This window comes from Phragmites australis, chromosome 5, assembly GCF_958298935.1.
Source record: "Phragmites australis chromosome 5, lpPhrAust1.1, whole genome shotgun sequence".
Taxonomy (NCBI): Eukaryota; Viridiplantae; Streptophyta; class Magnoliopsida; order Poales; family Poaceae; genus Phragmites; species Phragmites australis.
Window position 1 is genome coordinate 44587254 of NC_084925.1, and position 15425 is coordinate 44602678.

A 15425-nucleotide genomic window follows, 5' to 3' on the forward strand; every position below is an offset into this window, starting at 1 on the left:
GGTTCGTGGAATAGATGTAATTGAAACTTATATTGAAATTATTAACGCCGGCGAGTGAGGCCAACTCCAGCAGAGGTACCAAACCGATCGGCGCACAGTTAGAGAATGATAGCTGCCCTATAGTGATGCGACAGGGGCCTGGCACTTTAAATTTAGGTACTTTTTCTTCTATTAGCATCACTATTTATACTGTAGAAGATAACTATGATAAAGAGAAATAAAAATTAATAAAATATAATAAATAGAGTATCTACCTAAGATTAAAAAATAAAGAATTCTATAATAATATTAGAAGATATTATAATAATATTATAAGAGATGAGATTTTAAAATATGTACTAAAGATGACCTAAAACCAGAGTGATTAATTAGATGTAGGAGAGTCTAATAGTTGCCATCATTGAAACTTCGACCAGATTTTGAAATAGAATGACTTGTGTGAAGAACCTTTTCGCCTACGTACATTACCAGAAAACAAACTCTACATTCAGATTATTCTACCAATGATATAACGTCTAGGAGGTTACAATCCACTATAATCTGACCGGATGGCTATTACATTTTTGTTCTGTAAGGGAAAACAAATCCAGGTACAAGAGGTATGTACAAGAACGGGGGTGGATGTCAAGGTTAATTTGACCAGACATGAACCAGGCCTTTGCTGTTTCCAGTGTAGATTTCATTGCAGTCCTCATCGTAGAAGAGGGCGGTGATGTCCTCAAGAGCTTCAGAAACAGTGCTATGGATAGTAGATCTACTTCTGCCACCTCTCTTTCGAGGAGCAACATTGAGACTAGGGTCGCTGGCGGAGATCTTTGCAACGCACTTTCCCGTAAAGATGTTGCTCATGTTAATTGATCCCATGGACGAAACTGAGATAAATTCAGCCTGGTTATTCCTATGACTAAAGAAAATATTATCAAGAAATGACAATGTTGACTGAAATTTAAACATACCTTCTCCGGCCTCGCTGTCAACACAATCCGCAGCCTGCTTTGAAACTTTGCAATATGAGATAATCAAGTCCTGGTCGGCAGTGATGTATATATTATTGGTATTGCAGTTAGGATGCCACAACTCATGGTCCTCAAATGACGTAACTAGCTCTCCACGAAAATTCCAGGCTGCAACTGTCCTATTGCAAAATGTCAGGAATAGATTATTTTCGTAGAGAAAGATGAATGCTGAGGGGGTCATGAACTCGGTTTTGTTGACTTCAATCAGATCGGAGTTTCTAACCTGGCCAGAGACTCAAGTCAGTTCAAAAATAAACTGCAAGTTGCAGCTCCCACAATGAAAGGAATTGACAGGACAAATAATAATAGTGGCCTACATCAATAATCTGGAGATTTTCCTTGTCTTGCTTCACGAGAAGCTTTTCATTAAACTGCTCGATGAAGTCAACCTTTCTATTTCGATGCAGCAACTGAGTGAAAGTTTTCAGTGGAGTTCCATCCTCAATTGACAATATCGTTAGTGGAACATGACAATTTGTCTTCTGGTATATCACGAGCATGATTCCAGGACTGATGGAAGAGAATATGGATAAGAACATGATATGAACTACCTAAATCAAAGATGACTTTATCAGTGATCAGTGACAGCAAACCTTATTTTTATCTCCTGGATGTTTTTATCACATATGGAATACAGAAAGCTGTAGTTCTTTAGATCAAATACTTTGTAAGTACTGCAAAGAAGAAGCGATTAAACAATGCACATAGGCCTGCTGTCAAACTGTAGAGCAAAATGTCACTTACCTATCCTGGGCCGAAAAGGTCAATACTTTGCCATTAACATCATCAAACTCAACGAAGCCAGGATATTTTAGTGATTCAGTTTCAAATAAAGGAAATCCATCATTCAATTGGCCTCTTCTGATGTACCTAAAAAGCAATTGTGGCCACAGAAGACAAATTAGTATAAACAAGTATTAGAAAAAATCCGTTTGCTTTAAAAATCGCTACCAAACTGATCATGTCTTACAGAAAAGCAACAGTAAGCTAAGAAATTATACCAACATCTAAAGCCATGATAGTCCTACTGATATTTTTTTTTAACACACAAAGGAGGAAAAAACATAGAAATAATAGACTAGTTCAAGAAGAAATGGACGAGGTCTCTTACTCTATTGGAGTTGTTCTGCACTTCAACGAACTGAAACGATCTGATTCATAAACTGAAACAGTGATAAGGGATTCGTTGTTCTTATTATAAAACAAGCTCCTAATAACTTCATCAGGACTTATATTCAAGTAGCATATGCGTTTGTTTGTCGCTGTCAACATGATAAGAAGGTTTATCAGGAACATAAACAGAGCAAAATCAAAAACAAATACTGCAAAGTATGAGACTTACTTCGATTAAATGCAGCACATAGACCTGATTGGGCGAGTGCAAATATAACATCTTTTGCTGCAACAATCTCAATAATTTTGGTTCTGCTCCACAAAAATGGCAACTGAACAAGAAAATGGACTTCGTCATCGTACGTGTCATATTCTTCCTGCACAGCCAATTAAAATGCATAAATTACTGTACAAGAACTAAATCATACATGGTAACATGCTAGATAGTAAATGAAGTCCTTCTCATTCATATATTGCAAAATGTGGTGTTAGTATTTAACACTGATCTTATGCATGCTTCACATGTGAAAATCCCTGTTACTATAATTTTGAAGGACAAATATGTGAGCATCCATATCTGAAAAGGTATCAAACTGCAATATCGTATTTCTTTTCAATTTCCCTTACCCATAAGAGCAAACAATATTAACTTAAAAAACACCTCTAAGTCTGCATACCACTCTTAGTTACTTCTCCATGCCACTCCAACTCAATCAGCAACATGATATGCGGGGTAAACAGAATAAATCATACAAGATTGTCACACTCCAACATGCTAACCATATGATATGTACAAACAGAAATTCACAATTTGTCAGAGTTACTATTTGCTCGCATGTAGATGCTGGTAAGCACATGCTCACAGATGTGGTATAGTGGCAGTTTGGTTATTCGAAAAAACGTTGAGCTATGCAAGAAGTATTGATATTACGAACAATGAACTAAAATCTAACATGTTCTTAAAAAAAATCACTTACACACATGAAGGAAACAAGCCTAGAAGTTACACTTTAACTGACATGTCTTAGTCTTCCAGATTCCTCACAAACAACGGTTTTCATACATCACATGAATAACTGATTAACTGTACACAAAGTTAGGAATTTGATGCGTTGCATATTCAACAACTGAAAGAACAGGAAAGAATAAAGCGAAGCGGCAGTGAGAAATCGTGGATTTTAAAATTATATGCCATGTTCTTTTTCCAGCCCATGTTGACAAGCAAATTGACGATAGCATGTACACCATGTAGTTTATTAAACTCATGCATCGAGTTATTTTACAGCCATCCAGTTTTAGGTGATATTGATGTTTTCAACCATTGCAAGCTTTGTCATGCCAAACATGCCTTGCACCGTCCATGTCAGGCAACCTGACAAACCTACAAATCCAGTTGCAAGCTGAGCTCGTCAGCAACAAACACTCCACACTGAATCAGTGCATGCCAAACTAGGGATAGGTCATAGGACGTTAGGAATTGATATTCCTATCACGGGGCTCCCAGATCTAGCCACACACACACCCCTTGTCAGAAGCAACTTCAGTTCACCAAACTATCAGAATATCAGTTTATAATCATTATACTAACACCTCCAGGAGTATCACCATTTCATAATAAGGATCAAGTTGGACAGTACATCCCCTAAATTAGCAACCCCTGAGCACCGCAAGTGTTCCCGTATCAGCTGACGGTAGGAGTTTCTATGGCGCCACTAGATTCCTTATGACTATAACAGCAACCTACGAGAGGGTGCTCGGAGCACAAACCTGGAGCTGGAAGTTGCGGAATTTCTCGGGGCATGAGAACGCGGAGGACGAGGGGGCCGCGGGTCGCGGCGGTCGGCGGTGGCCGCCGCCGATCTCGCGTCGTGCGACCTTGTGGACGGAATCCGCCGGGTCGCGGCGCGGAGGCTTGCGGCACGCGGAGCGCAGGCCGGCGGAGAGCCACGCGCGGCGCCGCGCCGCGGTGATGCGGAGGCGCACGCGTAGGCCGGGCTTGTGGTGGTGGTGCTCCATGGCCTGGCCCTGGCCCCCCGCCGGGCGAGGTGGGAGCCGGTGGTGGCCTGTGGGCGGGGAGCGGGAGGGTAGTATTTGGGGCTAGGGTTTTGGGGACGGAAGCGCCATGGGTGGTGGGCAGAGGGGAGACGGGAGAGTTACGGACGTCGAGAACCAAAATCGGCAGCTGGGCCTGCAGGCGACGACATGGCTTATTTGGACTTTTTTCTTTTTTTAAGAATGAGAGCGGCTAATTGTATTAAATAGAAATTGAGAACCCGACGGATACAACAAAGAAAAAAAGAACTGAAATAAAACAATTTGGAATTTTTTTAGCCGATTCATTAAGAGGAGACAGGAGAGTGATACAAACAATCTCATCCTGAAATTCAAAACTCAATGGCATTTTAGAAAGAAAACTAACTACTCAATGTTGAAAATGCTAGAGAAAACCACTAAAAAACGCTAGAGAAGAATGCATTTAAGTGATTTGAACAACTCGTGATCTTAGTATCTGTCACATCGTTCAATGCATGAGAGGGTGCACTCTGATCATCTAACCCACTTCATCCAAAGTAATCGTGGATCACTCCTTACTTTATGATCGGTTATCGGTTACATTCTCGCTATCTCGTAACATTAAAGCTTTTAGCCATTCTTGTTATGTATTGCTAACTTTTGGATCATAGGTAGAATGGCATAATTAGATTTAGTTATTGCCATTCTTCCTCTGCACCTGATAACTTTTAGCATTTTTTTAACAACATATATAGTGCCGACTTATCCGGTGTGTAAATAGCTTTGGCTTGTGATCATATCTGAAGCAGTAAATATAGTTTTCGATTGAGACCTAGCAAACGATCTCATTCTCGAAGTGATCAACCCCACCAGAGTAACTCCAACAAAACATCTATAATACACCATTTATATTATCATATGAACTATCATCTATAAAGATTCTTTCTCTATATTACTTTACTCCAACAATACATCCATATTTCACATTCTGTATTCTCTCTCCTATTTTTTAAAAGTATTTTATAACTAACAATATATTTACAAGCCCACATGTCATTCTCTCTTTCTCTCTCAGACCACTCCTTCTCATCCTCGCCAGAGCAGGGCAGCAGCCGAGCAGCGTTGCCGAGCCACCCCGACTCCCCTCCTCGCCATCTACCACCGAGATCCCCAACGAGTTATGTCGTGAGCTCGTCCACCACCTCCTCGACGCGCCCCTTTCTTCTTCCTCATCGGCCACCAAGCTTCACTCACCGACATCCGCACCGACCTTCCTCCTCGAGTTGCCTCCGCCCGAATTGAGCCCATGACGAGCTTAATCACGGTCCCAGGAACCTCACACCGGCCCATTCCCCTTCTCTCTCCCTCTGGATCGAGCCGCCGTTGTGTGCCCGACAACCGCCACTGCCATTATCATCGCAAGCCTACCTCACCAGCGTGCATGTTGCCGCCACCACCCAAAACGGGTTCCCCTCGACGCGCTAGTCATGATGGTACCGCTCCCTGGCTGGACCTCACCGTTATTCGTTGCCGATGAGAGGTCAAAATCTGATCAAATTCTATCAAAATTTGGTAAATTCGGCCAGCATAGCCAAATTTTGAGGAGAGGAGGGGCGCTTGTGTGCGACAAGCTCGAGTGGTTCAGGCCCAGGGAGCAGGGTGCAGCTGAGTGGGAGAGGAGCGGCAATCTAGCCTATGGCAACGCAACTCATAGATGTGCTTAGGGAGAAGAAAGAGGAAGAAGGGTGGCACCCCTCCCCTTGACTGGCACGGGGATAGGAGCAACCGCACGGGGCGATCAAACGTTGGAGGATGGTGTGGGAGAGAGACACCGTCAAATTTAACGTGCGGGAGGACGTGGATGGTGAGACTGTCAAAATGGCATGCGTGTTGGAGACTCTATTTGTTTTGACGATCGACACGGATAGAAGATGGGATAGCTACTATTTTGGAATGCTCTCGCAACGGGCTCTCAGCCTTGCAACGCAGATGCCAATGATTTAGAGAACCCAAGAAATCATGTGAAATTTGTCACAGAAATGACGTCCAACAAGGGAGCCAGCAGAACCAGTAGGTCATCTGAATTTCTGGAGAATGGCCACCTGGCCAGCCCTTGGCTTAACTGCTCTACCAACCCATGCTCTGCTTCCAATTACACCACTATATTCCCGTGACAAGCTCAGCAACATAAAAACTACTAAGCTGGCGATGAGTAGCCATGCACAGTCTAATGAAGATCAATACGGCCCCCGGGAATAAACTTGATCACGAAGGCGTTTGAAAGTAAGGGCAGGGATTGCCAGATTGCCAATGCAACGAGACGAAGCAAAAGTGCATAAATCATAAATGTGGCGCGTACATGTGTAGCCCTGCTGCATCGGGTGCCACTGACTCGACTCGACCAAGGAGTATAATGGGCAACAAAAAGCAGATGCAACGCTCTGCGCTTCCCTGCAGCTCTCATTCTCTCGGACAGAGTGCACCAGCGCGAGCTAAAGAAACAGATATTTGTCTGCGTCGTCGTCGGTCGTAGTAGCTACAGGTATGGTACTGGAACACTATGCATCGCACGCTATCATGTCTGCTGCCCTCGTGGAGCAACGAGTCATGTTACATTGTTACGTGCCTGAGTGAGATGTGACCTCCCGTCTCCCTGTATATGTTCGGAGCTCGTAACACCGTCGGCTAAGAGGGTATACAATGGGATGTTTACCAAAAAAATAGATTTTGTACCATACTAACATAGGTGTTTAGACTATGAGAAATATGCTTATTTCGCTATTTATATTAGTAGTAAGTTTTTTTTCTTAATTATACTAGCATAAATGTTTAGACAAAGAGTAATAAGCTTATTTAAGTACTGTTTTTTTATTAATATTAGTAAAAAATAATTAACTATATTTAAACATGTGTATTATATGTTGTATTAAAAATTATAATTTTTATATAGATATTTAACACTCTTTTTCTTTAAACGCTCTTACCCAAACAGCGTTAACGCCGTCGTGCATGTTCTTCGCCACGCCACCAGAAAACCAGGCCACCGTATTTAATCGCCCACGTCACGGTGCATGCATCCATGGCCTGGCCCACGTCACGGTGCGGCGCCGGCCCAAGCGTCCCCACACCTGAGCCTTTTTCCCAGATATCCCCCGCTTCTCCCGTCGATTATCTCAACCCCCACGTAACAAACCCACCCGTCGCCGCACCGCGCTCCGCGCCGCGCGTGCGCCCCACGACGCCACCACCGCCCGCCCGGCTCGGCCTCCCCCCTCCCTCCGTTCGTTCCCCCACAAAGTCAAAAACCGGACGTGAAATCCAAACCCGAAAGCCTCCGCCACGTCCCATTTCTTTCCACGCGTGCGTGCGCAGGAATCGGCCGACGTGACGACCAAACAAACCGCGGGCGCGCGAGCGGGCGTGCCTCGACGAGGCCGGTCCGCCGGCGATCGATCGATCATGCAGCGCGACGGCTCGGGCTCGGGAGCGCTGGTGGACCTGCGGCAGATGGCTGCCGAGCTGGAGCGGCAGTTCGCGGGGTACAAGCAAGGGCTCGCCGAGCGGAACAACGGCAACAACGGCAGCGCGCACGACGACGCTCCCGCTTACGACGACACTGGCGGTGGTGTCGGCTACGGTGGCATGGAGGAGGCGGAGGTGGGTGTTGGCAGCGGCGACGTGAGGGGCAGGATGTACGAGGCGTACGTGCGGAGGAGGGACGAGCGGCTGCGGGACGGATGGCGCGCGCGCATGGAGCGCAAGGAGGCCGAGGTCAAGGCTCTCTGGGCGCAGCTCGAGCTCGGAGGCCGCGCAGGCGTCATCGGCGGGGAGACGGCTCCCGCCGGTGGCACGATGGACGACGACACGGCCGGAGAGGAGCAGGTCGGTAATTCTGTTACGAAGTTTATGTACGGTTCTTGGTTTGCGGTTGTTGTCACGACACGTCGCCGGGTTTCTTTCTTAAGCAGGTCGTTTTTTAACGGTTTCATCTCGTTTTTAGAAGAGTTTCATCTTGTGGTTTACTGGTTTTCAATCCTTCACGATTCTTCCTTTCACTTGAAAATCTTTCAAAGCTGCTGGTCCTTCCTCCCGAGAAGGAAATTATTTTCATGATTCCTGTTGATCCTTGCCATGATATAGCTATGAGCGTAGGGTGGGCGACACATAGATGTGACACGTTCCCGTTCACCGCCGTACGTTCTTAATGTCCGGCGAAAGAAAGTATAGTCTCGGGCTCTCTGTCTTCAGGCTGCTCTGCTTTTGCCAGAGATGATACTCGAGTTCATAACTTTTTCTCTTCTTCCAGTACGCAGCATCTCGCATAGTGCAGCAAATACTCCATGAACATAACATTTCTAACAAGTGAAAGATCAATGTCCAATCTTTTCGGGGGGAAAAGAGCAATGTCAAATGTTCTAAAGTGGGGGATAAAAACAAGTAAATGGTGGTGAAGAAATTGCACCTCACGCACAATTGGAGGTGCTGTTTAGTTTCAGAGCTAGTACGTGGCAGAACCGTGCAGGCAGCAGCATCCAGATTCAGTGCGTCAATAAAGCTGTTATATTAACGGAAAAAGCAAAAGCTCGTTGGAGGGTTCACTCGATTTCCTGACCATGCGATGTGCGCCATGATCCACACTCAGGGTCGTTTTCCTAACTCTGGCGAGGGCTCCGGCGAGGTTAGAGTTTTGAATTTGGGGGTTATGTTTAGGGTGTGGGGGTGGGTGGGCTTAGAGGGAAGGTTATGGCAATGGTGAGACAGGTGGTGGGCAATGACACGGCGGTGCAGCGAGGCAACGGTAGTGCAGTCGGAGCTATAGGGCGGTGGGTAGGATCGGCGGTGGGAACGTCAAGCAAGAAAGAGGTTAGCGAAGGAGTGGACGACGATGGTGAATCTGATGGCGGGAGCTAGCAAAGACGAAAAAGGAGGACATAGCGGGGGACGATGACTCCGTCAAGAAACTTGCTAGAGGCGAGGAATGAGGGGGGGGGGGGAGGGAGACAGCGGCGAGGACAAGGGTTTGCCAAAGAGTGCGCGGACGAGTGGCAGGGTGACAACGCTTGAGGTGGCAGTGGTGGTGAGGGTGTCAGAATCCGGTACATGAAAAATCAAGTGTGTTGGCCTTGAAATGCTTGACCGTTCTGGGGTAGACGGACCGTGTATTAAAGCATATCACGGTTGAGAATGAAACCTCTTTTTATATTCCAATGCATGTCCTTTCCTTATGAAGCCTTTCTCGTTCATTATCCCTCGATTCTTTCTGTTTACGCCCTTGAGAGCATGCAGAATCACGTCTGCATTTCGTTTTCGAAATCAACTTGTGATTACCACTGTATGTACTTGATGTAAATGAATGTGCGTGGTACAAGTGTACCGACGAATGCCCTGCGTGTTGTGTGTTCAACTACGTCAGTTCATCCGTGCTACTTGACCGTGAGAATGGGTTTGATTGTTCAAAGAAGAGAGTGCTCGTACTTGCTACCACGTAGAAGAGTCAAATTTTTGTGAGAAACAGAAACTCATCCGTGTCGGCTGCCAAAAAAGTCAAGATCAGGAAAAAATATTCTCTCTCGTCATGTAAACACGTTGTGTCGCTGTCGTTTCGGTCGACTAATTTGACTGGCAAAATATTTTCACTTCAAGCGTAGACATGAAAGTGCAAAATTTTAGTGATATGGTTTGAATTTTCATTTGAAAAATGAGCAGAACAGGTAGTCCTGATTCCAAGGAAATTAAGCTTTATGCCAGTACGTTTGTTTAACTGGGTCGCTGTGGCACGTGCAGGGGAAAACTGAACGGAGCAACGACGACAAGAGAAGAAGCTCGAACGCCGCTCTTGCTCCGAGGAGGATCTCCGGCAAGAAGCACGCGCACACCAGGAGCTTCTCGTCGTCCGCCGCCACGAGCAGGAACCGCACCGACGTGGGGAGGCGGCGGGCGCTGTCGCAAGAACCGCCGCCATCAGAGACACACGCCGCCGGTGACGCCGGCAAGTACAGCCAAGCGCGGTCGGCCGGCGACGCGACAGCCACAGCCACAGACATACCGACGCCGAGACCGAAGACGTCCTCGAGGCGCAAAACCTCCGTGAAAGGGCACGCCTTCGCGAAGCCGGCGGGGAAGAAGCTGCCGCGCTCGCTGCCCCGACGGGCTAGCTCCGGCGGCCTCGAGGATCTCGACAGGGAGATGGTCCTGCCGAACGCGGATGCCGCCGCGCCGGTGCAGAGCCGCTTAAGCGAGCAGATTGCTCATGGCGAAACCCCGAAGGTTTCTCCGCCGAGGTCGTTCGTCGTCAGGGGTGACAGTAGCGGCGGCACCGGTGCAGCGAACGCGCGAGCCGCCTTGCCAGGGTCAGATGGCGGCGAGGTGGTCGAAGCTGTGCCAGACGGAGAACCTGGAGCGAAAGACGCTGACGTCGAGAAATGCGGTGATGAGAACGTGGACGCCTCTCCTGACAAGCTTTGCAATACCCACGGAGAGATTCCCAGTGAGTCAGACACCGAGCCGAGCTACGTCTACGTCAACAAGGACGCCGTCGAGGAGCAAGCCATGAGCCTTCCTGAACCTTTAGCTCCTTCCGATGCTGAGCCGGAGTTCTGTGTGAAGACCAACCAAGAGAATGCCGAACAGACGACGGCGCCAACCGACGCAACTGCCGCAGAAATCGCGACGACGAATGCAGAAGAAGCACCGGCAAGAAAGAGCTCCGACGAGGCCTCTTTCTCCGGCAGGTCAGGGGGCACACCTCCCAACAGCGCGCAGCCATCATGCAGCTCTCGGGATCAGTCCATCGAGAGGCTGCTCGAAGCAGACGCCGCTCTCCTGCGGAAGAAGCGCGAAGAACGCGCCGAGAAGAGCGCACCGAGGACTCCGGGCAGCGCGGGCAGCAGGGTCTCCAGCACGGCGCGGTCGCCGAGAGAGACGGTGAGGGGATTCAAGAGGTTCCTGAGCTTCGGGAAGAAGAACAGAGGCAAGGAGGTCACCATCATCGACTGCACGTCGCCGTCGGTGCCCTCGCTAGCCGATGACGACAGCACGAGCGGAGGGTGGCAGTCCGCTGATTCGATCAAGCCCAGGATGGGCTCCTCAGATGCTGCCTCTGATTATACGGACCATGGCTATCCGGTATCTCCACGAGGTGATTTTCACGCTCTTTTCTTCTAATAAATTGATAATTTTCTACTGAAAAAAATTAACTTCTTGATTATAATATCACTCACATCAATAAAATATGAAACCAACTGTAGACTAAAGTGTCAAATAAACAAAACCACTTATTGGCAGTGACAAAAATTCTTCTAAATTTTTATGCTCTTTTAGTATTGCAATTTGAAAAACAAAAGTATTCCTAAATTTGTACAGAACTTTACATGCTCCTTTCATAACCTGTGCGCATCAAACTATGACACTTACAACCGAACTCTCCTAAGCACAATTTTTATATATTTTCAGCAGCTTGCTCTTTGCAAAGCCTTGTAGCCGTTTCTCCTGCGAAGTCCGAACTGGGTGAGATAGTTCCACAAGAGAAATCACCAAAAGGTAAATATGTTTGAGCTGCCCATTTATAATTAATGTCTCGAGACGCATTTTGTGTAGTTTCTCATGTCATTCGTTCTTTTATTTCTCTGCCACTCAACTTATGCTTTCTGATTTGCTATTGCAGCTCATCGATCATTCTTCTCATTTCGATCGAGACTCAACTGTGGTAGGGGTTGATTCAAGGCGTGGGAAATGTAGTTACTGTAAATTTTGGGAATAAGGATTTCGAAATTAGGTTGCTGCATGCCACGTGTTGTTGCCTTGTCTGTCGTCTGTAAAAGTTTGTGATGAAATCTGTTATCCGCTCAGATATACATGAATAGCTTATTTACTGTGGTCTGTGTAGACCCATCATGAATGAACGGCAAGATGGAGAAACTTCTGAACCTTGTCAGCAATTCAGCATATTCTGAATTCTGATGTTCTTATCATAGTTCACGAATTGTCGCAATCAGAATCGTCAGTTTGATTACAGCACCATGACGGGGAAAAAACCGTTTGTCTACTGTATGCCGTGCTGGTTAATTACCATTGGAACAAGGGGGAGTGTATTTCACATCCTTCTGTGATGCTCTATGTAGCTCGGCGAACTTTTTTCGCAGATCATGCTAAGCCAGGACTAAAGATGCACGGGTTATTCCATAATGTTAACCAGAAAAAGGCTAAAATACTACTCAATGGGATTTTTTTTTGCAAATGAAGGTGAAAACTTGCTATCTTTGCTATGAGATTGCCAAGTGGATGCATCGTGCATTTCGATGCTGCTAGTATACTAGTTTTAGAAACTAAGAACTATGCTAGGGACAATGAAGTGGAAGAAAATTATTACTCATAGTTTTTTAGATAATCTTTACTGTATAAAATATAAGTTTCTTCACAGTCGTGACGACCTCTGCGAGCTCTTACCAATTTTATATAAATGATTGTACTTTGTTTGGTTTCAAACAGTATCCAGATATATCTTTGTTAAATGAGTCTATGTTGAGAAGTTTGCTAAATTGTGTTTTTTGTTGGCTCCTATCTGATTCAGGGCCGAAAACTGAATTCTATAATAGCAGTTCATTAGAGTGGATCTTATTGATGTGTGCTTGTGATATATGTTTCTGTGCTGTCCGTAAGATCTTTGATTTTAAAGGTGGTTGGTGCTTCAGATATTGCTATGTCTACCATATATAGCTGATAATGATACTCTTCTACCTAAAGCTGCTCCATGTAAAATAGATGTTATTAATTGTCAAAATATTGGAATGTTTCATATGTTCCCTTTTTGCAAATTCAAATGTTTGACACGTGGTTAGTGTATAAAACACAACTATTTTAGATAGAGGATGAATTTCATCTAACCGGCATCCACGTTAACCAACAATTTTGTCATAAATAAGTCCTCATCCCATATATTCCTTGGTTAGTAGTGTGCAAAGACTGTCGCTATGTTGTACATTATCAGCACGGTTATGTTCCTAATGCATGCTATTATAACTGTAACACTTGCTTCGAGGGCTATGCATGTGATGCCTTTTATTTTAGTTTGAAGATATACTATGCCTAAATTACTTAGATATGTCTTTGTGAGATTGTTGCAGCACAGAGAATTATGCAGCATGCACGCAAATGCAATATAGGATGAATAATTTAGGAACCATTACAATAATTACCTAGTGCATGATTTTTTTTTCTGTTGCAACACATGGTCACTCGCTGCTCGTGGAGGAACATGTAGCTTATCATGTTGTTGCATCTAATCCCACACTCTAGGATGTAATAAAACACTGGTCATCGATCGTTGTCTACTGCTTGCACGTAGAAGCATCTCCTGATTCCTGATTCTTGTCGTGTAGATCTGACCGTTCTATATGCAAAAGGAAACGTAAGCATGGCATGAACAATCTCGATCATACTATCGCGTGATTCAGACCAGATACCTTACCTTTTTTCTTGGAACATTATGTGGAACTGGGAAGAACATACCTGACTTTCCCAGGTTTTCTCCCCTCTAAATTACGTTTGTGCTTACTAAATATATAATTAACTTGAAATCTTCATGCATCCAAGCTTAATTAAACCTTGCCGCTAGAACTTCCTAACAACCCTACTACCCTAGCCCTATTCCCTACCAGCTGCTACGCGCCATTGGCCATGGAGTGAGCCTTGCATTGGTATCATTAGACTGGAAACTTTGGAATAACGACCGTGAAATGGGGAGAAGAGTAGCTTTTTTAATGAAAAACTCCAAAGGTGTTTAACAGGGGAGATGATAAATTCAACTTGACAGGAGAAGTTGTTGATACCATTTGGTCAATATCATGGAAATCCATTCCAATCGATGTGTCTTAACATCACTTTGGACGTACTAGCGAAAAGGTTATGACCCCATAAAATTAAAGATTTTTTTAGAACACGTATGAGCATGTTGTTTCATTAAGAAGAGAAAAAAGTTACACACGACCACACAACCACACCAAGGCGAATTGGAGCGGTTGATTATACGGTGAAACAAACATGACCTACATGAGAGAAAAGTAGTGATAACAGGAACAACAAGGCTAAACGACAACTACAAGAGGCTAAGGTTGTTGTAGGAACTCCAGTAGCCTCCTGTTACCGGCATGCACCCAACACCTTCCCTCATCTAGAATAGTCCTGCTCAAATCTCCCGCCAAGATTACAGTGTGATTGGATACTCCGTGGTTCCGCTCCTTACAGAGAAACTAGCTTCGCAGAATGAAAAGGGAGTCAAAACTGCGCCTAATGTTCTTTGGAAGCCGCTTGCGTGTCGGAAGCCACCAGCCCACTAGTTCCATGCCCGCCCGTGGAATAAAACGATGGAGACCCGCTAGCCTAAGTAGATGGAACAAGACCTCACGGCTATAGACACAACAAGGAGCAAGTGTTCGGTTTCAGAGGCCTGCCAACATAGGAAGCAAGGACCACCATTCCTCAGGTTGTGTATTTGTAGGCGGTCATTCATCTAGTAGTGACCATAGAGAGCCAACCAAAAGAATAACTTACATTTTACCAGCGCCTTCATCTTCCATAGCTGTTTCACCCCTGGTAGCTCCGTTTGTCCATGAAAGAAGGCCCTGTAGGCCGACAATTACGAGTATTACTGGTTTGCAGACCATTGCCAAATGAACTTATCTAGAGCATCTGATAATTTGACTTGTTCCACGGCATCCCAAACACGCAAAAACTCGACCAAAATAGAAACCGTCAGCAAGCTCGTGGTTTCACATACCCACCTCCAGTTGCACAATGCGTTGCCACTAAACGCGAACACGAGATGCGCTTGCCAATCGCTTGTAACAAATGCAACGCCATATGCTGAATTGAGTTGCTGGCTAGCCATTTATCAGTCAAGAACAAAGCCTTGGAGCCGTAGCCGATCTCGACCGTGAAGAAGGTGTCGAACATTGAACGAATGATGCGCTCGGCTTTTGTTGGTAGGATACCTAGGTGCGCGAATCATCCACTCGACGCAGCCACTCCCAGCGGAGGCGGAGCACGAAGCCTAAGTATGAGAGATTGAGGATCCTCAACCCATCAAGTGAGAGCAGACCGCTAGCTGGAAGAACTCACTGGACATATCCCATGGGGGTAGATGCGCGGCCAGGACACAAGATAATGTCCACCAGTCACCATGTCAGTACCACGCCAGAGGAATGCATGACGAAGATTGTCGATAGCCTCAAGCACCCAAAGCGGTAGGCAAGTAGCAATGGACTTGAAGATAGGGATAGCCGTGGT

The 15425-nt window shown here is 45.7% G+C and overlaps 2 protein-coding genes across 4 annotated transcripts; one reads left to right on the forward strand and one right to left on the reverse strand.

The window, feature by feature from the left end:
* Window positions 1-464: 464 nt before the first annotated feature.
* LOC133919934 (uncharacterized) lies at window positions 465-4340 on the reverse strand. Of its 2 annotated transcripts, XM_062364506.1 has the most exons (8): window positions 3897-4340; window positions 2359-2506; window positions 2128-2278; window positions 1761-1886; window positions 1610-1690; window positions 1334-1526; window positions 957-1239; window positions 465-872 (listed from the first exon to the last, which is right to left on the reverse strand). In XM_062364506.1, the coding sequence occupies exons 1-8, from the start codon at window positions 4143-4145 to the stop codon at window positions 631-633; spliced, it is 1473 nt and encodes a 490-aa protein (XP_062220490.1). In that variant the 5' UTR covers window positions 4146-4340; the 3' UTR covers window positions 465-630. The 2 variants fall into 2 exon arrangements, with proteins under 2 accessions (XP_062220490.1, XP_062220492.1); XM_062364508.1 differs by lacking the exon at window positions 465-872 and having other exon boundaries at window positions 1071-1234.
* Window positions 4341-7520: 3180 nt separating this feature from the next.
* On the forward strand, window positions 7521-11980 carry LOC133917740 (uncharacterized). Of its 2 annotated transcripts, none has more exons than XM_062361603.1 (4): window positions 7521-8024; window positions 9927-11280; window positions 11595-11681; window positions 11806-11980. In XM_062361603.1, the coding sequence occupies exons 1-4, from the start codon at window positions 7602-7604 to the stop codon at window positions 11856-11858; spliced, it is 1917 nt and encodes a 638-aa protein (XP_062217587.1). In that variant the 5' UTR covers window positions 7521-7601; the 3' UTR covers window positions 11859-11980. The 2 variants fall into 2 exon arrangements, with proteins under 2 accessions (XP_062217587.1, XP_062217588.1); XM_062361604.1 differs by having other exon boundaries at window positions 11598-11681.
* Window positions 11981-15425: the final 3445 nt, after the last annotated feature.

Excerpts from the sequence above, each read along its gene's own strand:
- LOC133919934 (XM_062364506.1), bottom strand. The coding sequence starts at position 4,145 with ATGGAGCACCACCACCACAAGCCCGGCCTACGCGTGCGCCTCCGCATC. Across the intron at positions 1,887-2,127 it reads TGCAGAACAACTCCAATAGA|GTACATCAGAAGAGGCCAAT; the intron begins GTAAGAGACCTC and ends ATTGCTTTTTAG. Across the intron at positions 1,691-1,760 it reads ACCTTTTCGGCCCAGGATAG|TACTTACAAAGTATTTGATC; the intron begins GTAAGTGACATT and ends TCTTCTTTGCAG.
- LOC133917740 (XM_062361603.1), top strand. The coding sequence starts at position 7,602 with ATGCAGCGCGACGGCTCGGGCTCGGGAGCGCTGGTGGACCTGCGGCAG. Across the intron at positions 11,281-11,594 it reads CTATCCGGTATCTCCACGAG|CAGCTTGCTCTTTGCAAAGC; the intron begins GTGATTTTCACG and ends ATATATTTTCAG. Across the intron at positions 11,682-11,805 it reads ACAAGAGAAATCACCAAAAG|CTCATCGATCATTCTTCTCA; the intron begins GTAAATATGTTT and ends TTGCTATTGCAG.